The sequence below is a fragment of the Sebastes fasciatus genome, chromosome 22 (genome assembly GCF_043250625.1).
Source record: "Sebastes fasciatus isolate fSebFas1 chromosome 22, fSebFas1.pri, whole genome shotgun sequence".
NCBI classification, from domain to species: domain Eukaryota; kingdom Metazoa; phylum Chordata; class Actinopteri; order Perciformes; family Sebastidae; genus Sebastes; species Sebastes fasciatus.
The window spans coordinates 18,156,074-18,179,571 of NC_133816.1; the positions used below are offsets into that span (position 1 = coordinate 18,156,074).

At 42.7% G+C, this 23,498-nt stretch overlaps 1 protein-coding gene across 7 annotated transcripts; it reads left to right on the forward strand.

Annotated features, from left to right (window-relative positions):
• The first annotated feature begins 659 nt into the window (after nt 1–659).
• tmem102 (transmembrane protein 102) lies at nt 660–21,587 on the forward strand. Of its 7 annotated transcripts, none has more exons than XM_074622883.1 (8): nt 872–1,017; nt 2,289–2,348; nt 2,654–2,709; nt 3,858–4,061; nt 17,749–18,087; nt 18,981–19,174; nt 19,298–19,510; nt 20,317–21,587. In XM_074622883.1, the coding sequence occupies exons 3-8, from the start codon at nt 2,700–2,702 to the stop codon at nt 20,914–20,916; spliced, it is 1,560 nt and encodes a 519-aa protein (XP_074478984.1). In that variant the 5' UTR covers nt 872–1,017; nt 2,289–2,348; nt 2,654–2,699; the 3' UTR covers nt 20,917–21,587. The 7 variants fall into 7 exon arrangements, with proteins under 7 accessions (XP_074478983.1, XP_074478990.1, XP_074478984.1 ...); XM_074622887.1 differs by lacking the exon at nt 2,289–2,348 and adding an exon at nt 1,595–1,654 and having other exon boundaries at nt 906–1,017; XM_074622888.1 differs by lacking the exon at nt 2,289–2,348 and adding an exon at nt 1,595–1,654 and having other exon boundaries at nt 1,001–1,121.
• The last annotated feature ends 1,911 nt before the right edge of the window (nt 21,588–23,498 follow it).

The window sequence follows — 23,498 nt, forward strand, 5'->3', positions numbered from 1 at the left end:
AAATTATAATAGGCTAATTTGATTTTTTTTCTATTTTGTGCTGAAACTAAAAATGCATCCTTCTGTGTGCAACAATTGTATAAACAAATGATATCTCCCCCCCCATTCCCTATAACAATATTACTGCACCATTAGATAAGCAGAGTTAATTTCATAAACAATTACATTTATACTTATAAATGAATTAAATCCTATAGCAACATAAATGAAACACATACAAAAAAAAAAGGAAAAAGGAAAGGACCAAAAAGACAAAAAGATAAGTAAATAAAAAATAATAATAAATAATAAAAAAATAATATATATATACTGCATTTTGAAAAAAATAATAATAGGCAAACATTTTTTTTTTTTAATTTTATGCTGAAACAAAAAATACATCCTTCTGTGTGCATTATCACAGTTAGAAGTTGTAATGTAACTATATTGTAACTATACAATACCATAATTAATTAAAAAATATATTATATTATATGAGGATCTCTCTTAACATGGAAAAGTGCAATCCACTGTAACCTACCTCTATCAGCATCTAATCATTATCATTATTATTATTAATAGGGGTGTGCAGAGAATCAGTAGTTCCACATGCAGCCCTCCTGCCTCTCTGCTGCTGCTGTGCTGCTCTCATGCTTCATGCATCAAAACACTGGCTGTGTGCACCAGTGAAAACGCCCTGGTACTACTACTACTACTAAACCACAGCAGCAGCCTCATCTTCTCTCTGCATGGACACAATATTGTAATCATCATAACCTGACCTCACAAATCCAAATGCAATGTGGGTTGTGCTACTAACTAATCCCTGGATCTGGATCTGGATCCTGTAGAGCAGCAGCAGGAGGAGGAAGAGGAGGAAGAGGAGGACCATGATATCTGGGACGGTGTTGCCAGGAGGAAGGTGGCTCCAGCTGGGACCTGTTGGTTGGAAATGACAGCTGAAGAAGGCGGATTGAAGCACAACAATAAGAGATAAGAGACAGCTGAAGAAGAGCTCCTCGCATCACAGTGGAAAGGGTGTGTTATGTGTGTCTGCAATATCTCACAGCTTTAGCCTCATAGCTAATGTTATGATCTGCGACTAGCAAGCTAACTAACCCTGAGGACATGTGGGTGCATGTGTAGGTATACATGTTTACTGTGAATGTGTGTTTGCATGTGCTGCACTTCTCCTGTGCATGCATGCATGCATGCTAGTTAGCATGCTGCTAATATAAGCTAGTTGGCTAATAAAAGAAATTAGCTGAACTGTAAAGTGAGGTTACAACACAGACTTTATCACTGCAAGGTGTTGCTAATACGTTGCAGAGAAGTCTTATGCAATCTATTAGACACTAGTTTGTTTTGTATTAATCTAATTAGCAAGCTAATAACTGCCAGGCTAGCTAATTAGCTTAGCATCGAGCTAGGAGCTGGCTAATTGACCTAGTTTAGTGGAGCAGAGGCCATGTTGACTAAGCTGCTGTTTACATGGCAAGTTTTTGTCTTGTTACTCTCAGGGAACACTGTTTTATATAGTTATTTAAAGGTGTAAACATATAACCACTCAGTATACTGTGATTAACCCTTCCACTGCATGCTAATCCCTTTAAAGACTCAACTAACTGGACCTCATGGACACATGCAAACTAAGTTTTGTGCAACAACCTGCATGGTTAGCAGGTTTATTTTTTAGAGAGACAGTGGTTTAGCTGTGATTCACTTAATGCAAAAGTCTCCAATATTAAGGCACAAGCTGGAACTGCATTCCTCTAATCAATTTACTGCACTTGAGGCTGCAAAACAGTATGATTTATAATGATCATATTAATATGTTATATATGTTTTTACAAATATTTTTAGTGGGTTTTGTGTCTTGTTACCTTCAGGGAACACTATTTTATATAATTATAACCTTCCACTTCATGCTAATTCCTTTAAAGACTCAACTAACTGGACCCCAAGGACACATGCAAACTAAGTTTTGTGCAACAACCTGCATGGTTTGCAGGTTTATCTTTTAGAAAGACAGTGGTTTAGCTGTGATTCACTTAATGCAAAAGTCTCCAATATTAAAACACAAGCCTATATGAGAGGCACAAACTGGATTTATATTCCTCTAATCAATTTACTGCACTCGAGGCTGCAAAACAGCATGATTTATAATGATCATATGTTGTTTACATTGCAGGTTTTTGTCTTGTTACTCTCAGGGAACACTGTTTTATATAATTATTTAAAGGTGTAAACATATAACCACTCAATATACTCTGATTATAACCTTCCACTTCATGCTAATTCCTTTAAAGACTCAACCAACTGGACCCCATGGACACATGCAAACTACGTTTTGTGCAACAACCTGCAAGGTTAGCAGGTTTATTATTAGAAAGGCAGTGGTTTAGCTGTGATTCACACACACCATATCAATGCAAAAACCTCATATATTAAAACACAAGCCTACATGAGTAACTGGAACTACATTTCTCTAATGAATTTACTGCACTTGAGGCGGCAAAACAGCACACTTATTATGATTTATAATGTTCTTATAATGTTTTTGTCTTGTTACTTTCAGGGAACACTGTTTTATATAGTTATTTAAAGGTGTAAACAAATAACCACTCAATATACTCTGACTATAACCTTCAACTTCATGTTAATTCCTTTAAAGACTCAACAAACTGGACCCCATGGACACATGCTAGCACACAGAAGAAATGTCAAAAAGTAAGCAGTAAACTAAGTTTTGTTCAACAACCTGGTTTATTTTTACAAAGGCAGTGGTTTAGCTGGGATTCACATAATGCAAAAGTCTCAAATATTAAAACGCAAGCCTACATGAGAGGCACAAACTGGAACTACTATGATTCCTCTAATCAATTTACTGCACTTGAGTGCAAAACAGCATGATTTATAATGATCATATTAATATGTTATATATGTTTTTACAAATATTTATTTAAAATTCCACACAGTAACAGAGAATAGTGGCATAATGCATGCTCTTATTACGATACGATACAATACGATAAAACTTTATTGTCAGTTTGCACTGATTGCACTCATTTTGCATCCATAGGCAGCTCAGTTTGAGAAAAAGTACACATCCAATAGACATACTGTTACCATAAACAAACAGATAAATAAGACCCATCAGATAAAAAACAAATCACATCACAATTATTCATACATAACCCATTACACCATTACCATCTGTCCTCTGGATTTACATGTCTTTAGCAGCACATTCATTATTATTTAGCAACAAGATGGACTGATGGACAAAAGCCTGTTCTTTAGTCTGATGCGGTTAAATGTAGGGACTCTAAATCGCCTCTTGGAGGGCAGAAGTTGATATTCCCCATTTAAAACATGTAAGGGATCAGAAGGGATGCTGTTTTATAATCGTGTTATCAATGCATCTTTGGGCTTTTAATAGTCCGACCGCATGAGGTTGATGTTGATCAAAAGCTGTAATTTCCTACCGGCTACCGGCGTCAGATGTTCTGCTATTAATATTTAATGTTAGTTGTTCCTTGATGTCATGTGCTCCTCCAGAATTGCCCCTCAAAGTCTCATGATTCACACAAGGCCGTTGAAAACAAGGAAAGCATTATATAGCCATGAAAACATGAAGGCTCAAGAAGTAAATCAGTCTAAACATACAGAAGGCTGTAAGATAACGTTACACTCTGCTCCTTCGAGGGTGCTGAAACCAATAGTTATTATTGGCACAGTGACAGCATAATTTATCCCTCAGGGTGCCCTTTTGGACTGAGTTAGCCATGAAAATAAGGCTGTTGTGATATTAAAACTCTGAAGATATACAAACCAACAACAGTTTCTCTCTCTCCTCGCCCTTTACCCTGCTGTAGAGATGGAGTCACTGATGAGTGCGGTGGCACCGCGCTCCCCAGCCCCCGCCAAGAAGCTGTCAGAGGTGGACTTCCGGTCGGGGGCCACCCTGGACCAGCTGTCGGCACAGGTGTCCGAGCTGGTAGTGCTGGAACAGGGAGACTTCGGAGACCAGACCGCCTTAGAGGTCCACACCGCCAAGGACTTTATCTTCAACATGCTAGGTATGTCTGCAAACAAAAAAACACACTGGATAGTATGCTCTGTGTCACAGTTTATCCCCAACATCTCATTGTCTTCAATCCTCAAACTGATATGAATGCGACCATTAGATTTGATTTAGTATGGAGATATGATTATGGGTCGTGTCTAGAAGGTAACCCACAAGTTGTGAAACTCTTGAGGTTAGGATGTTAGGTTGCCGGGCAGCAAGTTTTGTGAGTTTTTATCACGCAAAACTTGTGGGTTATCTTCTAGATAGGGCTGTCACACTGAAGGAATTTCCCCTGCGGTAACAATGATTGGCTCAGCAGCACGATATGCAATATTATTGCCTTTTTCATTTAGCAAATTGCTTCATTTATCCTGATTTTAGGGCTGTATAAATAAGCTTTATTGTTAGGCTATTATTACGTATATTATTGCTTTGAAATGACAAAGATGACAGTTTTCAAACTACTTAAATACTTGTTTATTGTTCAATACAGAACACAGAAGGGCAATGAGGCGCAGCGCTTTATTGTTAAATAAACAGTGACAATGATGAGTGCAGTGTTTTACCCTAAGTTGAACATTTTTCAACTCTTGGCGACCAGAAAAAAAAACACCAAACGTGCAGCGTTCAGCACAGAATCAGAAAAAAAAAACGTAGACAAAGCGGTTGTGGCGGTCGCTTGCCATCCCCCGAGGTTGGCTCGTCAATATTGCGACAGCCCTACTTCTAGACAGGACCATGATTATGGTAATAAGGGTGGGATGTTAACACTGGAAAGATGGCGAAACCTATTATCAGAGCTGTCCTCTTTACACAGTGTATTGTCACACCGCACCAATTGTCTATTCCCCACTAAATAATTGTGACTGTGTTAAATGTGCAGAAATATGTCAAGGTGTATTTTGCATAGATCCTGAAACATGAGTTTTCCCCGATGAAACTAAAACATGTCGCTTCAGTATGATCTTACTCTGTCGCTGAGCCTCTTTTTCTTAGTATGCAGATGTGCATACCTTTTAGTGTATGTGAAATGAAGCGTATATTCTCTATTTCCCCCGCCTTTATTTACCCAGGGTAGTGTTACTGAGAGCAATGAGTAATCATTCCAACACTCACACACCATTGTTGGCTACCGAACGTGCCTTAACATGCAGTGAGCTGTGCCTGCAGTCAGTACGTTTTATGTGACATGCTGAGCAAAATCTGTTTCATACTGGAACGAATCATACAGCCAAATCCATATCATGGTTTACTGTATACTTCAGTAGGAGTCCAGCAGTAGATGCAGTGTAGGAGGCTTGTACAGGAAATGTATGAAACCATTGCGCCTTATGCAAATTGATGCCAAAGGGGAGATGGAAGCAAAAGGTCTAATGGTGATGAGTCCTGCTTTTTTCTGGAGGCGCCCTCACACGCTGCTTGTTATTTCATTCTTAAAGTGATAGTTTGGATTTGATATGCAGCCTGGTCAACGGCGGTGGTTTAATCACATATAGCAGAAGATATATTTACTTTTATTTCTGAGACTTCCACTCTTCAAAATGCAATCTGTAGCATCTTAGTGGTCGTTTTTGATTTGTCACTTTCTGCCTATAGACATGTGGCAAATTTAATTTAGGCAAAATAGGACAAAGCTGCAGGATCTCATTTAAACGGGATGGGACACGGTTCTCCTTCGCAGACACGTTTTATGACTCAGGTTGCGAGACGGCGCGTGTGACAAACACGATCAACACTATAGAATTAGTCTGCAGTGAAAATGATACATGTGAATCTTCAATTTAATCCCCTAGCAGACACATTATTACATGGTTGTTGTTGTTTTTTTGTGCAAAATTCGAGATTTGTAATGTGTGTCAAGCACATTCAGTCGCATATATGATTCATATATTCTCTGTGTGTTGCACTACTCTCTCCATGCGTGCTGACATTCATGCTGAACTTCTGAGACATGGGTTTGCAAAGTGAGACATGAAGCGGCCTCAGATGTATTGTTTTTTTATTGTCAGTTGTGAGTGAAGAAGAAGTGAAGTGTGTTTGTTTGTCCAATAGGTGGCACTCTCCCCCCTCCCTGCTGTCATCCTTGTTCTCTCATGTCACTATCAGTCCGTCCATGTTCACTGGAAACAAAACCCGTTTGGCCAGAAAGTTCGAGCTCTAGTTTCTCGCTCCACTCCTCTGGTTTTGTTTCCCAATTTTACATTTTTTGCAAGTCCTCTGTCCGTCTCGTAAGAGGTCTGCTCAGCCTTGTGTGTGTCCCAGAATATCATCACACACAGTTTAACAATCCCCGTCAAATTAGTAGTATTGCACTGCTTCTGTAGAAATCAAACATGCCGCCTCACCCGAGGAGAAACCACACAAATCAAAATGGCCTTCAAGCTTGTTTTTCTCATTCGTTGTATCACCACACACTGTACAGGCAGGGATTTTTTTTTTCCTTGAACTTTTAACTAAACCAGCTATTTTTCTGTCTTCCTCTTTGTTCAGATTTCATTTTTTATGATTCCAGTGCAAAGCCCTGTACTTTACTTTTCGTCTGCTCCCACTCTCTCTTGGTTGAGAATCTCCCGGTAACTTTTTTTTTCTTTCTCTGGTATAATCACTTATATGGTTTGCTGGTATTTTCATACCCTGTGCCTCACCGCCCGCTGCGACAGCTCCAGCTGTGAAAAGAAAAAGACAAAAAAGTTTGCTTCTTTACACGGGAGGGTTTGTGTGAGATTCTAGGAATATAAAGTTAAAGGGATAGTTCGGATTTTTTGAATTGGGGTTGTATGAGGTACTTATCCATAGTCAGTGTATTACCTACAGTAGATGACGGTCAGCACGTGCCCAGTTTGGAGTACCGCAGTGTACTGCTGTGGAAGGGGGCAGCAGCAAAAAGTACGTATTTTAGACATCTAAAAAGAGGCCCACCAAAAAAAAAATCAATATCAGTTTAAGTGTACGCTATATTTAGAATATTTTCACCGCTTTACCTTGCCGTCAGACTGCCCTTTCTTTTCCACCCTGTCGCCGGTCAGTCGTGTACTGTAGTGTGAAACCACAAAGACATGAAGACTCCCGATTGCAAGTTAAAGCAGTGAAGATATTTGGTTCTAGTACACCTATACTGATTTTTTTAGGTGTCTAAAATCTGTTTTGCTGCTGCCCCCGTCCACAGCAGTACATTACTTTGCTCCCGTGCTGGTACTCCTGTCTGTTTCTCCAAACTGGAGGCGTGCCGACCGTCATCTACTGTAGGTAATACACTGACTATGGATAAGTACGTCATACGACCCCACTTCAAAACATCCGAACTCTCCCTTTAAGTATGCGGTGGTAGCTGCATTAGGAGCTGTATGCTTCTCAAGGCCCTGCGGAGGATGACATGAAGCATTGAAAAGCAAATATCATCCTTTTGATGGAGGGACCTTGTTCCAGCATGCCGGCCTGCTGGAGGAGGCTCGTCATACAGTAGCTGCATAGGTGTGTGTGAATGGATGCTGAGCACGAGTGGCTGTTTTTGCCAGATGTTTTATACATTTTGAGCTGTAGAGGGATCCCCACTGTGCTTTTGCACACTGTCAGGAGAAAGGAAAGAGAAAAGAGATTAAACTTGCGCACACACTCACATTCACAAGTACACCCAGTGAATTTCTTCACAGTCTTGACAGATCCAAGAAGAGGCTCTTATTTACCCCGCGTTTTGAGTAAACACTGCGGTTTGCCTTCAGGCAAGCGCGGTGGGGGCCACTGTATATGTCTTTTGAAAAAACAAAAGTGTGATGAAGGCAGAAATGGATCCACACTGCCGGTTGAAGCAGAAGATCTCGTGCTAGGCCCCGACATGGCCCCGAACCCAACTTTTTCAGATCTTAAAGTTTGTTAACCAGCTTGAGAGAGTTCAGTTCAGAGTTCATCTTCCCCCTGACGCCTGTGAAAATGGATGCTTTTTGATCCAAGTTTTAAAAAAGTCATGAGCGCTGTTCTTATCTTGGCACAGATTTTGACATTTTCATCCGTGAGACAAGAAAAATAACCTGTTGTATGTTGAGATTTGGAAGAAAATAAATGCGTTTTACTCTTAAAGCAGTGCACCAGATCTTCACTCTGTACGACAGTGACCTCAACGTCTTGCTTTCCCGTGGGGCTTCTTACATCAGCCCCTTTTGTTTTCCACTATTCTTCACACTTAGGCCACTTAGCTTGATGCACATTTGGACTCAAACAGTGATAAGTGAAGGCGGTTAGTCAGAGAAGGGTGATCATCAGCACCTGAGTTGGTTTCCAAGTCGGGAGAGGCAAAAGTTCCAAAACACGGACATGTTGGTGGACTTCTTTGTGGACGCTGTCTCTCCACTGCTGTGATTTCCTGCCTCATTGCAAGGCCCCGCTCTGATGCTCAGAGTTCAGTTGTAGTTTTTTAGCTCGGGATCCGGGGGCCCCGCATGGCTGCGTTGGCTGACTAACTCTCTGCTAGTGCCATTATGGATTGGAGAGCCTGTCTTCATCTGGCAGCCAGGCGAGAACCATGGCACCGCAACAGTAGATGACTGAAATGTTTCTGTTCAGTTTTCATCAGCGCAGACTCCCCAGTGCCAAGCAGCACAGATGAGATGCACCTCGCCTGCCATAAAACGATGGCCATTGTTACTCGCTGACTCACCTTTTTTTTGGCATTAAATCTTAATTGTGTTGGACAGCTGGCACATCAGTGAGAATGAATGCAAAACACCATTTAGATGATGTTAATTTACCATAGATCACAACCTCTATTACATAAGGCTCTGTAACAAATCAACCAACACCTGTCTGTCATTTAAACACAGCACGGTGTCACACACACATCCCATCATCCATTAAGTGTCTTTTCATGGTATCTAATTAAATATGACTTCCAGAATTCAGCATGTTCAGTAAGCAGTGTTTTGACATTGCATGACGCATCATCCGCAGCGCCGCTCATTTTAATAACCGAGGCTGACATTGTGATTTTTGCTCTTTCATAATCACACTCCTGAGGCGAAGAGGGAGGAATCATTTGGTCTGTAGCTGTCAACTGATAACCGTATCTTGTGTGCAGGCTGTAGCTGTCTCTCAGTTGCTGGGGGAGAAAAAAAAAAAAAAAGTATGTTTGCAACGCACCTCGACACTTTTCAGTAATCCTTAAAAAAAGTTTCTCGTATGTATCGAGGGATGTTGAAGGGCACTGAAGATATTTCCCTCTTCCTTCCTTCTCTCTTCCTAAGTGAAGTTTTTGGAAACATATTAACTTCAAATAACAATATTTCAAAATGCTGGGTGCAGTTGTAGTTTGTCCTTTTATCTTGAGCATAATTTAAAGAAAATTAGGGCTGACAATAACACAATCATAACACGACAATAACGCGTTAACGCAAATTTGTCTGAATGCCACGGATTTCTTTAACGCATTAACGCAACTTTTAACGCGATTTTTAGGTTGTAGCGGGCTCAGTTTTAAAGCTAGAGTGAAAATACTGGCATCATATGAAACTAGAAAACCTAAAGAATCCATTAGTACCAACCATGTCATACTAGCTTGTCCCAAAGGAGGCTAAATAACGCTCCAAACATGCACTAAATGTTGGAAAGGAAAAACTGGTATGACCATTTTCAAAGGGGTCCCTTGACCTCTGACCTCAAGATATGTGAATGTAAATGGGTTCTATGGGTACCCACGAGTCTCCCCTTTACAGACATGCCCACTTTATGATAATCAGATGCAGTTTGGGGCAAGTCATAGTCAAGTCAGCACACTGACACACTGACAGCTGTTGTTGCCTGTTGGGCTGCAGTTTGCCATGTTATGATTTGAGCATATTGTTATGCTAAATGCAGTACCTGTGAGGGTTTCTGGACTATATTTATCATTGTTTTATGTTGTTAATTGATTTCCAATAATAAATATATACATGCATTTGCATAAAGCAGCATATTTACCCACTCCCATGTTGATAAGAGTATTAAATACTTGACAAATCTCCCTTTTAAGGTACATTTTGAACAGATAAAAAATGAATGATTAATTTAATTATTAATCGTGATTAACTATTTGAATCGATTGACAGCTCTAAAGATATAAATATATACTATATATTTAATGTGACACTGAATTGATCAGCTCTCTTTCCCTTCCTTAATAGGAATACCAAAGGTTAGGATCCGTTGTGCATGGTTTTCTCAAGGGACCTGCTGCCCTAAAATGTTAAAGGAAACCTGCAGTGACACTTTTTTCCTTTCAGTGCTAATTGCCTGTCATTTAAGGGGAACACGGTATCACAGTGTAGCTGGCATCAAAAGCAGCAGTGAAGAGCTGGGACACCCCGACAGCTTCCTGCGTCCTCTCTCCCCCGCAGGTGGTTTAGATACACAATGTCTGTCGTCCCTCTGAGCCCTGTTTGTTGTATTAAACACATTCACACGCAGGCGTATCCCCCCGCCCCATCAGATTCAATTGGAGCTTCTCCATTCCTCTTCTCTAAGAAGCCTATTTTTGAGCTAATCTCCCGCCTTCCTTGATATGAATTCATAAACAGCGAGCGGGCGGAATGGCTCACCTTTCAGCGTGCTGGGTCGTCTGGGATTAATCCCTGCCATTAAGCGTGCGAGGTGAGGCTGCGAGAAGCGCCGGTTCGACAGCGCTGATAGCATCCGCTAACACGAGACTATATTAGGCAGGAGTCATTTGTAACAGATTGAATTGCTCCTTTTGGGGACGAGACTGCTTTTAAGATTATTGTCATTGCATGCTCTGCTGCTGAATTAGAGTTTTATTGTCTGAAATAACAGCGTAGGTCACACAGAGGTAGGAGATGTGCAACAACAATCAGACAGCAACTGCTGCACCAAGGTGCCCTGAAACAAGAACTCGCAGATACATAACAGTTAGCTAGATTACCTTTTTTAAAAGCAAATAATTACACTTTTTTGAACTGTTAGAGCCTTCCAAACATGGGCATAAGGTTTTTAAAGGAATTGCTCAACATTTTATGACTCTTATTTGCGTTTCTTTTCGAGAGTTGGATGAGAAAATAGATACCACACTCATATCTGTCTGTTAAATATGATGCAGTCAGGATTTGGTTTGTTTAGCTTAGCATAAATACTGAAAACAGGGGAAAACAGCAAGGCTTCAGTCTCCGCTAGTTACCTGGCAACCTCGTTGTGACGACGAGACTCGAGGAAGTCACTACTCCTGGTCAAGAAATAGTCCCAACGCATAACCTCCTCCTCGTTTTTTGTAGATTAAACAAACAAGGTAGAACTTTTTAATTAGTAGGAGCTGGTAGTCAGATTTAGAGGCTGCGACTAACGATTATTTTCATTATAGATTCATCTGACGATTATTTTTTAGATTAATCGTCTGGTCAAAATGTCCGAAAATAGTGAAAAATGTCCATCCCAGTTTCTTAAAAGTCCAATATGATGTCTTTTAAATGTCTTGTTTTGTCAGTCCAAAACCCAGATAAAATGATTTTAAAACAGAGAAAAGCAGGGAATCTCAATATTTGAGATGCTGAAAGCAGCATTTACTGCACATTTGTGAATGAAAAATTACTTTAGTCGAGTAATCGATGAGTCGATCGACAGAAAAATAATCGCCAATCGACTCATCAATTAATCGACTAATCGTTGCAGCTCTAGTCAGATTTTCTTTTTGCCTTGAGACAGAGCCAGGCTAACGATCTCCCCCTGTTCCCAGTCTTTATGCTAAGCTAGGCTAACCGACTGCAGGTTATAGCTTCATATTTAGCGTAGAGACATGAGAGTAACTCTCAGCAAGTAAGCGAATAAATGCATTTCCCAAAATGTTGAACTACTTCTTTAACTGTTTATCACTTGGTCAGACAGCCAGGCTGCTTTGCAGATAGAGAGACACTATATTTATGAAGATTTAAGTTGTAAACTCTGCCGTGCCATGTACCTCGGTTATTTTTATGAAACTACGTGAATGTCAGAAACTTGCCTACATTTCAGTTGTTAGCGCGGCCCAGTTTCAGACCCCCTCTCTCTCTCCCCCCCCTCTCTCACTTTCAGCCGCCTTCTCCAGCAAATAGAAAGTCATCGGCTTATTTAGAGGAATCCCATTTTCCAGAGAGATTTGCAGAGCTATTTCGGGAGTCTATCAAAACTAGAGGTGTGTGGCAGAATACTCTCCCCCCGCTCCGGCTGTGATGAGAAAGGACGTCTTTCCCATGATGCCGCTTCTCCGCTTCAGGGGGATTTCTCAGCAGCGGTGTGTCACTTTGTAGCTCCGTTTTGAAAGCGGGCATGTCTGAATGCACCCGTGGGGGTAAAATATAGTATTCGGTATAGGTGCGTGGCAGGATGTCTGTGCAATCACTTCAGATATAACTATACTATACTTGTCAACCACACCAGGAACCTTCTAGGCCATGCTGTACTGATGCAGCTCAATACATCAGCGTGTTATATCACACAGTATATATATACAGTATAGCGTTGTTAACTAACTCCTAAGACAGATGACAAGCTTTGGTGCAAGTAAATGATCTATTGATTTTTAAATCATGGTGAATTAGTTTTAAAATAAAGACATGATATATCATTTTTTCATATTTTGAGGCAGGGCAGACACTTCAAGGTTGGTCTGCCGTGCTTTTATATAAATGCGTTTAGACCCTCATTTATCTTTGTCAAAAAGAGTTTGCATCGCTTGTCCTTCCTTGCTTTTAGTCTTGCTTGTAGCATCCTTTGTCTCACACTAAATATGCATGTAAGTGGCTAGAATTGTGAAAACTGTTGTGTGAAACCCTGCATTACTTTCATCTCTTTTTTTAAGCAAATCCAATTTCTTAAAGTAAAAAAAGCAGTGCAGAGAGGTCGGCAGCGGCTGCAGATCTCCGTGCTGTTTGTTTATGGTAATCGTAGTTATCTCCCAGGATTAAAGTTGTGATGATTTATTGATGTTAAAATCACATATTGGATTTTTTTTCTCATCTCCTGGAGCAGGTCATTTCAAAGACTCTTAGCAACGGCATGATTGCTCCCTGATTGCAGCACACGCGTGGGGTTTTTACCCTTGAAAGTTTGGTTCATGATTTTACTGCTGATAGACGTTCAATTATGAAACCCTTTTCGTAGTTATTATGACGCATTTAGATTTTTAATTGGCTTAAGAGGTTGAGAGTAGTATGTGGAAGCATGCCAGATAGGTAGGTAGGTATGTAAGCGTTAGTGTTACCACACACTGAGCCTGATGGAGTAACCAATAGCCATCAAATAGTCCTTTCACTGACTTGGAATTGGGTCCAGTCTGAAAATAGCTCTTATCGAAAAACTTCCCACTAATGGAAATCTACATTCAAAGACATTTCTTATAGGATTAGGTTTAATCCGTGGCTGTGAAACCAGCCTAGACTGTCTCCATTCCAGCTCTATTCTCAGACTGGGTCTACAGGCATGTATGATGGAGGGTGTATTCACGTGTGTGTGTGTGCGTGCTCGCTGGCAGACGCCCAGTAAAGCAGCGTGCAACCGTCGATTTGAGAGTTTGGATTAAAAAATAGATTGTGTTCCTTGGAACAACCTCAAACTTCCCGCAGCCGGCGTTGGAGAGTGAAGGAGCCTCTAATTGATACAGTTTTCCCCTCTCTAACTGAAGCCCCTGCTGGAGAGATAAGATGCTCTTTATTCTTCTTTTTCATCACTCTTTTTCCTCCTCCTCGCCTATTCGACCCAATTTATGATGTGGCAGATAAAACCAGACAAATCAGAGGAGTCCCAGCGTCAAACTTGTTGCCCTTTGGCTGGCGTCTGATCGCTCCTCCCTCCGACACTGTCTTTTCCCCTCTCTTCTGCTCTTTGATCTGCCCATCCAGTCTTTCTCCCCTCCCCCTCTTTTCTCCAACCCGACAGATGTCAACTTCTGATAATCGACCGGCAGAGGTCGAAGAAGTACTTACTGAAGTAAAAGTAGTGGGGTTGTCAATCGATTAAAATATGTAATCGCGATTAACCGCATGATTGTCCATAGTTAATCGCGAATAAATGCAAATGAATCACTGTTCAAAATGTACCGTAACGGGAGATTTGTCAAGTATTTTATACTCTTATCGACATGGGAGTGGACAAATATGCTGCTTTATGCAAATGCATGTCTATATTTATTATTGGAAATCAATTAACAGCACAAAACAATGAATATATATTGTCCAGAAACCCTCACAGGTACTGCATTTAGCATAGAAAATATGCTCAAATCATAACATTGCAAACTGCAGCCCAACAGGCAACAACAGCTGTCAGTGTGTCAGTGTGCTGACTTGACTATGACTTGCCCCAAACTGCATGTGATTATCATAAAGTGGGCATGTCTGTAAAGGGGAGACTCGTGGGTACCCATAGAACCCATTTTCATACACATACCTTGAGGACAGAAGTCAAGGGACCCCTTTGAAAATGTCCATGCCAGTTTTTCCTCGCCAAAATTCTGCATATGTTTGGTACGTTATTTAGCCTCTTTTGCGACAAGCTAGTATGACACGGTTGGTACCGATGGATTCCTTAGGTTTTCTGGTTTCATATGATGCCAGTATCTTCCCTCTAGCTTTAAAACTGAGCCCACTGCAACCTAAAGTAGCTTTAAATACAATACTTGAGTAAATGTAGATGGTTACTTTCCACCTCTCAATTGGTCATAATTTGTTTGCAAGTCGCATGCACAAACACCCCAGATTCAGAAACGATGAATTAAGTAGGATGCTCTTTTTGCCGTACTATAAAGTGCATGTATTTGTCCTGTCACCCTACTATTCCACTGTGTTCCTTTAATCACCGGCTCAGGCGAGAAACTCCACTAGACGGGACCAGCACATGAGATTTTGGTCCACATTGAGACCTCTTTAATAAGTAAGGCCAGCTGGGAAATGGAATTTTAAATCTAGTTTCCACATGGCTGAAAGAAACTGACTTGTATTTATTGAGGCAGGCTATATGTAATCTCATTACAATGACATGTTCTCAGCCTGCTGTAAACTAGGCTATTACAGATTACATTTATACTAAAGGGGTGGGTTTGGTTAAGTCTAGGTTTTGGGGTTCTTCAACCAGACTAAAAATAAACAAATAAGTGAAATATGTGTTAACCTGCCAAATAACACATTTTAAAGAAATTGGTTTTTCTATAAGTCCAACAAAAGGAATTGAAATGTGGGCTAATTTTCTGTATTATTAATGCGCTAGATGTTAAGTGTCTGGCAACGACTTGTTGTGAAGTAAATCCAATGGAACGGGGGAGGGAGAAAGCGACATCTAGTGGCTGAATGTTATCAATAGCACCTTTTTAAAGAGAACTGAATTCATATTCATTTTCTACATAATAATTCTGATCTTTACTGAGATATTAGAGTTAGTAACACTTTCATGAAGTGAAACACCGGTTCTATGTTTGATGTTGAACTCCTGCAGATGTCATGGGACGGTTCAGAGGCTGAGGATCCTGTGGGGGTGGGGGACTGAGCTGCGTTAGTCTAGTCAGGAGATGAATGGAGCGCGTAGAGGGAGATGAGCTGATTCTGCTGAGACATGAAAATTCAAAGATGCACTGTCGCATACTTTTTATTTTCTTCCTCTCTTCGACTGCACCCGGCCCCGGCGGTTGCGTCAAATGAGGCCCCTTTCATTTCGCTCCTTTTCAAAGCAAAGCACCAGAGAGATCCTCGTAAGCACATTTGACTTTGACTCCCACTTAAGTCGCTCGTTCGTTTTCAGTCTCTGGATTTTACTCCCACCTATTCTTTTATATCCCATCAAACGGCTCTGTCTCCTTTTTGATATAAAGCGGCAAATGATGGCGTGGGCGGGGATGCTGCTCTCGGACAGGAATGTGTGCCTTAGTCAGACCGTGATCGGTTGGTCGTAATTTATCAGCATGGAAACTTTAAAATAGCCAAATCAGCTCTCTTAAAGAGCACCTATTATGCTTTTTTCCCTTTCCTTTAGTGTGTTATATAGTTTTCTGTGCATGTAAAAGGTCTGCAAAGTTATAAAAGTCCACGCCAAAGGGAGTTACTCTCCCCAACAGAAACACTGCTCCTGAAACGCCTTGTTTGAAGTCACGCCTTTTCTTCCGTAACGTGGTGATGTCACCAAGTAATACATTTGCATAATACTTGCCTAGCCACTAATTTGGCACGCCCTCAAACAAAGCGAGTTAGAGCCCTTTTAAATGCCTGATTAAAATATGTATTCTTAATTCAATTTGTGAACCCAGTTATTTATTTCTGTTTTTAAACTGCATTTTCAAATAGATTTATAAATTCCATTATTTAATTATGAATAATAAATGTATTTTTAAATGATACTTAATGACCGTTTTATGGTGTTTTTTTTATTCTTTTTACATTTTTATTGATGGATTAATATTTTATTTGTAAAGTCTTTTTATAATTCTTCTTTTTTATTGCCCATTAGATTAATTCATTTGCAAACAAATTTCTTAATGGCTATTTTATTGTACGATTAGTTATTAATCAGTTAAATGCTTTATTACTATTTCTGTGACTCTTGTGGTCCTCCATATAATAAAATTAAAATGAGTTTCTATTGATGCCACTTTGAGTATCGGTGGCTTTTTCCTTTTTATCTGGCGTTTTGCTTCTGTACACACACACACATGCCACCACATGAAAACATGCCACTACGGTTGTGTGCCCATGTAATTGGATGAGAGGAGTCATGTGGAGCTTTGTGCCCCCGGGCATGGCCTGCCGGCTTGGTCTGATGCCCTCGTTGCAGCTGTCTGCAGCCACTTAGCTGCCCTGGAGGGGCTCGAGCGCTCACAATCTCTCCCCTGCGACAGGTTTTTAAAGTGTCCATGCTTCACCTTTGACCCTGTGGTAGCTGGCAGCTAGCTCTAGAACCAGCACAGGTTTGGCCGTGGGATCAAGCCTTTCCTCGGTCGCTCTTTTAAGCTGGAAAAACATAATTTACTCGACTCCAGTACGGCAGCTCCCATGGGCCCAGAGCCTGGGAAGTTTACAGCACAGCTAAGTAGCCATAAAGGGATTTGGAGGGCTCGAGTTTCTCTCCTATAAACCGCTCAGAGAGGAAAGCGAGGAATACTTATATAATAACACGATCGTTGCTCGTATTTCTTGCCCCATCAGACTTCCTTTTAGTGATATTACCATTCTCCCAGATCTCAGCAAATTAACTAAACAAAAGTATGACCCAATTGTAATAAACTAGAAATACCCTTTAAGTGATTTTAAGTGGGAGCTGAAATGCAGGCCCGGCTGAGGACACATGTAGGCGAGCCATTGATCATTAGTGTCTAGCCCAGTGGTCACTGAGGGGGCTGTTAATTTCACACTCCTTCATGTGTCAATATTCCTGGCAGCTCGGACTCATGAATATATGCAGCGCCTCTCAAAACAAAACTAAGCCGGAAATTTCCCAGGCTTCCTCACTTTGCGGACCTGCTGTTTTCTGTCCCAGCGCGTTTCGCCGGAGCCGGTGTGCGTGCTCTGAGCTCGTCCGTGCATCTGAATATGAAATGCATTTTAATGTGTGTGTATGCATCCGTGAGCAAACCTTTCCGCTCATTGCTCCCTTGCATCAGCTCTGCTGGCGGAGAACGCATTTTCCACACATACCAGTTTCTCTGAATACGAACTGTGCTGATTAATTGTTGGGTTTGTTCCTCACCCCCCCCACAACCCATCCAGGCTTAGTCCAGAAGGTAGACCAGCGCCTCCCGGTGGCCAACGAGTACCTGCTGCTGTCAGGCGGGGCCCGGGAGGGAGTCTTGGACCTCAACCCCGAGGACCTGGGCGACTACGCCAAAGGGGCCGACTTTGACCTGGACTTCACCCTGCTGGTTCCCGCCCTCAAGCTCCACGACCGCAACCAGCCCGTCACCCTGGACATGAGGCACTCCCCGCCCTGCCACTCGTGGCTCAGCCTGCGCCTCTGCGACTCGCACGTCATGTCCCGCTGGAGCATCTGCTGCCAGGAGGAGAACGGGTTTCCCACCGAGGAAGACGAGGAGGACGAGGGAGAAATGAGTAAGTAGAATAAGTATGACTGTTGCAAGGACAGCGACGAGTGAGCGAAATTGGTAATTAGGAAGAGGAAAAAGGGAACAAAAGGTGAAGTAAGAATGAAGAAGATGAAGGAAACAAGTATAAAAATAGAAGGTGAAGAGAGAGAGAGGAGTGGAATAGACAACGATGAAGGTACCGTAGCAGTGCAGAGTGGAAGGAGACGGGAGCTGATTGAATTTCGCTCGTGTTTCGCCGAGATAATTTGATGCATGATGTTGTGATGCAATTTCGCCTCGGCGAGCCGCGCCGGAGGCCCCCCCCCCGTTCTCTTATATAATTCCTCAGATAGGCGGAACGAGAAATGCCTCCCCAGGAAATACACGCTGCAACATTTATGAGTGTAACTCCACAATCGAAAGTTCAAAAACCCACACGGCGGCTCCCAGATTGCGCCGCGAACATCAATCTGCCACGACTCTGCCGAGACTTCCAGGATGAGAAAAAGTAATGGCATTTATTGATATGAATCTCTTTAATTTTCAGCTGTTTGCAAAATGCATTTGCCACATTTTCCGGTCGTATCGTATAACATTTTCCCACAGGATCTTATGCTACTGTGTTTGTGGTGGCGGGAATAGGTGACGGCAGGTACATGTATCACAGCGAAATGCTACTGGAAGTCAGAAAGAGGGCAAAAGTGAGAAAGAGTTCAAATCAGATTGGAATTGTTTGCAGCACCTTTCTTTGCTTTTGACAGTAAACTGCACACTATAGGTACATAAAGGTCTTCTTTAGGGCTGCACGATTCAGTTTGCTTGTTTTGTCCAACCAACAGTCCAATATTGTGTAATGTATTCCACCAGTGTGGAGAGAACCAGCCTTCATCCCTCCTCTTCCCTCTGTCCCGTGCTCAGGTAAAGGCTCCATGCACTCCCTGGACTCTCCTCATTCTCTGGATGGGTGCTACTTCTCTCCCTCCCTGGTGACAGACTGGTTCTGGGGGGTGGTGAGCAAAGCCGTGGAGGAGCTGAGGCGCAGCCCCCAGAGAGGCATTCCCACCCCGGACCGACTGGAGAGGAACGGACCCCTCACCACTATCATCCTCCAGGTACACATTGCTGAAAAACACCAAGACTCACTATGTCTGAATCGATAAGGCTGCTTAAAGCTTCCCTGTGGAGTTTTCTTGTAAACAAAAAACAACAACTTGTGTTCGCTGTCCTCCCTGCAGGCAGGCTCTAGCCGGGTGCTGTACGACCTGCTGCCCGTGGTGTCGTTTCGGGGCTGGCCGGCTGTCGCCCAAGGCTGGCTGACCGCCAACCACTTCTGGGACGGTAAAATCACCGAGGAGGAAGCCATATCTGGCTTCTATCTGCTGCCCTGCTGCTCCCCGCTGGGCGGTCGGCCCGACAGGGAGTGGAGGCTGGCGTTCTCACGCAGCGAGGTGAGGGGATTGTAAAATGCAACTTTTATTTTGGTGTCATGTTTGGCGCCACCTTACAACATTTCCATCTGGTTTTCTTTTCTTTTGCTATTTCTCTTTTCATCCCACACCCTTTTATCTCTCTGGTTCACGTTGAGTTTACCACTGTGCCTTTAATCCTGCTCCTGCTTTAAGCTGGAGACACACCAAGCCAACATCAAAGAAATAGCGGCGACGAAGGCCGCCTGTTGAGCCGCCTCACGTCGCCTTTGTCTTGGCCAAAATGTTGCCTTCGAACCGACCGCAAAGACTACAGCTATCGGCAAACTACCACGTACGCTCTGTGCCTGCGTGAGAGGAAATAACTCTCCACATCATCAGGTAGCAGTAGTCTGTATTCGTCATTCAAAAAGGGGAGACGGAGGACTGCAAATACAAGCCGTAGTTATGATACGTATATGAAACAAAGCGCCGTTTGCCGACCATTTTTCACACCACTCTCACTCACCACGTAGCTTTATTCTAGACGGCCATGTCGTTCTGAGATTGGAATGATCAGATGAGAAGAACCGTCTGTGTTTTTCCTCTTGACATTACTCGTTGGTTTGCTTTCCTCACTTCCATTCCTCTTCCCGTGCACTGATTCGTTAAAGCTAATCAGAGTGATTTCTCTCACCGACGGGCGCCGCCGCCGACTAGAGCTGACGGTGCGGGACACACCGCAAAAACTAGGCTGAGAGACGCTCAACGACGTCCCCAAACTGTTAGATGTCGGCTTGGTGTTTCAGGGCCTTCAGTCATTGGTCCTCTATTTGTCTAATTACCAGGTTCAGTTGAAGAAGTGCATCCCGTACCCCATGGCCCAGGCTTTCCAAGCAGCCAAAGCCGTGTTGTCTCGTATCCTGGCCCGCCCACGTGCGGGCCTCAGCCTCTATCACCTGCGTACCCTTCTCTTCTGGGCCTGTGACCGACTCCCCGGCTCCTTCCTGTCCAGCCCCGACGCCGACACCCCCGGCCGCCTCCTCCTGGGCCTCCTGGACGACCTCGCTCATTGCATCCTGGGCAAAAACTGCCCAAACTACTTCCTGCCCCAGTGCAACATGTTGGAGCACCTCACGGACAGCCAGGCGCTGCTCGTCGCCAGGAAACTCGCGCACGTGCGCTCGGACCCCAGCGAGCACCTCCGGGCTGCTCTGGACCAAGCGCAGCAGGCGGGCCAGCTGAAGAAGGAGCTCACGGCGAGCACCAACGGCCACGGCTCCCCCGGGCACCAACCGGCCAACGGCATCATCTCCCCGTCGGAGGACAAGCTGGCGCAGCGGCTGCAGCAGCTGGTCACCGAGAACCCCGGGAAATCCATATCCGTCTTCCTCAACCCCGACGACGTCACCCGGCCGCACTTCCGCATCGACGACAAGTTCTACTAATGCAGACGTGCTGCAGAGAAGGCGTGTGGAAATGTGTTTAGCTCTCAAACACAAAACGCTCTGAGACGTCACATCAGAGGGTCGGGGTGACTGGACGCTCCTGTTCACCATCTTTAGGCTGAACAATCCTACGAAGCCTTGCTGCTTGACTCTTTAAACCAAAAACACACATGTCCTACTACTGAGAAATGACGTCGCACAACAGACATGATGTCACCGAGCTGTTGCCACGGAGACGGCCCTCTCCTAACGAGCTGGCCTTAACGAGACTTATCAGCTGGTGCTACAAAGACGAGGGCCGGCTTTAGTCATGTGAAATAAGTCCACTGGAGCTCAATTCAGTGTGTTTGAGTGTGTGTGTGTGTGTGTACATGTACGCCTAAGGGTTTTCACAAATTACTTTACACTTCTAAAGACAGTGGGAGAGAAAAGCTCCTTGATTGCTGCATTTCTCTCCTTTTTATTTCAGATCAGAGTGGGCGATGGCTGGATTAGAAAGGAAAAACAAGGTGTGGCTGATGTAACTGAATGTAACGTTGTGAGGAGAACTGCCGAGTCTTTGAACAAAGAGTCTCTTTTCTCCGTCAACTACATTTTAGCCCTCTTTTTGTTTTTACCCCCCCGCCTCGATTTATGACATCTTTTTCATTTAAAAAAAAAAAAAAAAAAAATCTTTCTCAGGTATTCATAAATCTTTTTTTTTTAAAATGTATATGATTCCTTTTTTAGGTCTTAAACTTTTATTTCAATGCCGCTTACATTTCGTTGGGTAATGGAATGTACCAAAGAGCCGCGTTTGAGCGGTTTTGCGAAAACAAACATACGTCTTACATACGGTAATCCCTAAACAACTCATTTTGGTCCAACTTGATGAATCTATGGTGAGAATGTTAATTAACCTTTTCTCCTTCTGAAGGCCTGGTCACTCCAGCATTTAAAATTATGAAAATAGTAATTTGAAGACGCCCCTATGGGCTCTGGGACATTATAATATGCATTTTTCACATTTTCTTTTTACATTTTACAGACAAAATGATTAATCAATAATGAAAAAAATGATTTGTAGTCCTAATAGCTGATTGTAGAACCACATATTTTGCGTGCAGATGCAGGTTAATTTGTCTGTGCTCCTGTCCGGTGTGACCAGGCCTCAGAAAACGGTTAAAAGACTGAAAAGAACGGGGATGTTATATATTATAATATAATGTTTTTCTTGTATTGTATTAAGATGTGAGAGTTGTTACAATATTTGAGAAGCTTCTTCTTTTGAGTTTTTGTTTTTCCTACCTGAGCAGACGTTTTGGTCTATTTGTGTTTGGAGTGTTAATTATAAGAGATTTAGAAAATATAACCCTATATGAGGAATCGAATTAGAGTGTATTGATTGAAAAACCGGTACAGAATAGCTGTAGAGTCAGGACTTCGGCTATTTATCTACCATAGTCACGACTGAGTCAAGGTACTTAACTGTCAAAGTGTCCCACAAAGGGCGCAGCACATCTTGTTGCACATCATGTAAGCGTGTCTATTCACTTTTTGTGCGTCTCTCATTCGATCTTTTGGAAAACTGGTTCCAACTCGAGTGATTTGGATAATTGTCCCCTGTCTCCTCTGCATGGTTGGTATTTTTTAATGAGCTTTGTGCGCGTGTGTGTGTGTACGTGTGTTTCGCCGAGAGAGACGAAGCGCGCAGCAGGACGCGGAGACAGACACCCAGATGCTGCCTATTTGAATTATACCCTCAGTGGGTGTGTGTTAGTCGCCGAGCCCTATCGTCTCTCACCAGACGGGAGTCATCCACAGGGGGGATGGAGGGAGGGAGACGGGCTCTCCTCTGGTCCTTTTGAAGACGGGAGATGGGCCTTGCGGGGTCTGGACAGCTGCCTCTTTCTGTTGCTGTCTCTCTGCCTATTTCTGTTTTTTTCCCCGTTCATTCTTCACTTTCATTTTCTCTCACTCTTACGGCTCTAATGTCCCTTTTATATTCCCGTTTCCTCCGTCCTAGCATCCAGATCTCTCCTGAGAGGGTTGGCATCTATCTTTATTTCTTTCTGGAGTTCCAGAGCAACAAAAAACTCCTCGAACTTGGTACTACTCCAACCTAATGTTTACACTCTTTACACTGATTTGATTAGGAGCTGTGCAGACAGTAACATGTGTAGTGGAGACTACAAGTAGTTTTGCAGATCTTAGAGAAGACACAAGGCGACATATTATGCTCATTTTCAGATTCATACTTATAGACATATTTTTTTGTTTCTACTCTAACATGTTTACATGTTTTAATGTTCAAAAAACACTATTTTTGTCATACTGTCTGTCTGAATATACCTGTATTCACCCAATGTCTGAAACTCCGTTTTAGCGGCTGTCTCTTTAAGACCCTCCCTCCCAAAAAAAACAAGTCTGCTCTAATTGGCTTGCGAATATATAGCGCACCTTTGCAAAGGTAGTTCTCAAGGTAGACACTCCAGATACCCAAATGTATGTGCAAACGCACTGAAAATGTTTTTCATATGTCATCTTTAATGAATTTGAGACAGAAAGTTGGCTGAACACAGTAAAATGCTGTAGTGGAAACA

What these genes read in the sequence shown, in the direction of transcription:
- tmem102 (XM_074622882.1), top strand. An exon ending in CTTTATCTTCAACATGCTAG is followed by an intron (nt 4,062 to 17,748) that starts GTATGTCTGCAA and finishes CAACCCATCCAG; the next exon opens with GCTTAGTCCAGAAGGTAGAC. An exon ending in TGGCGTTCTCACGCAGCGAG is followed by an intron (nt 19,511 to 20,316) that starts GTGAGGGGATTG and finishes TCTAATTACCAG; the next exon opens with GTTCAGTTGAAGAAGTGCAT.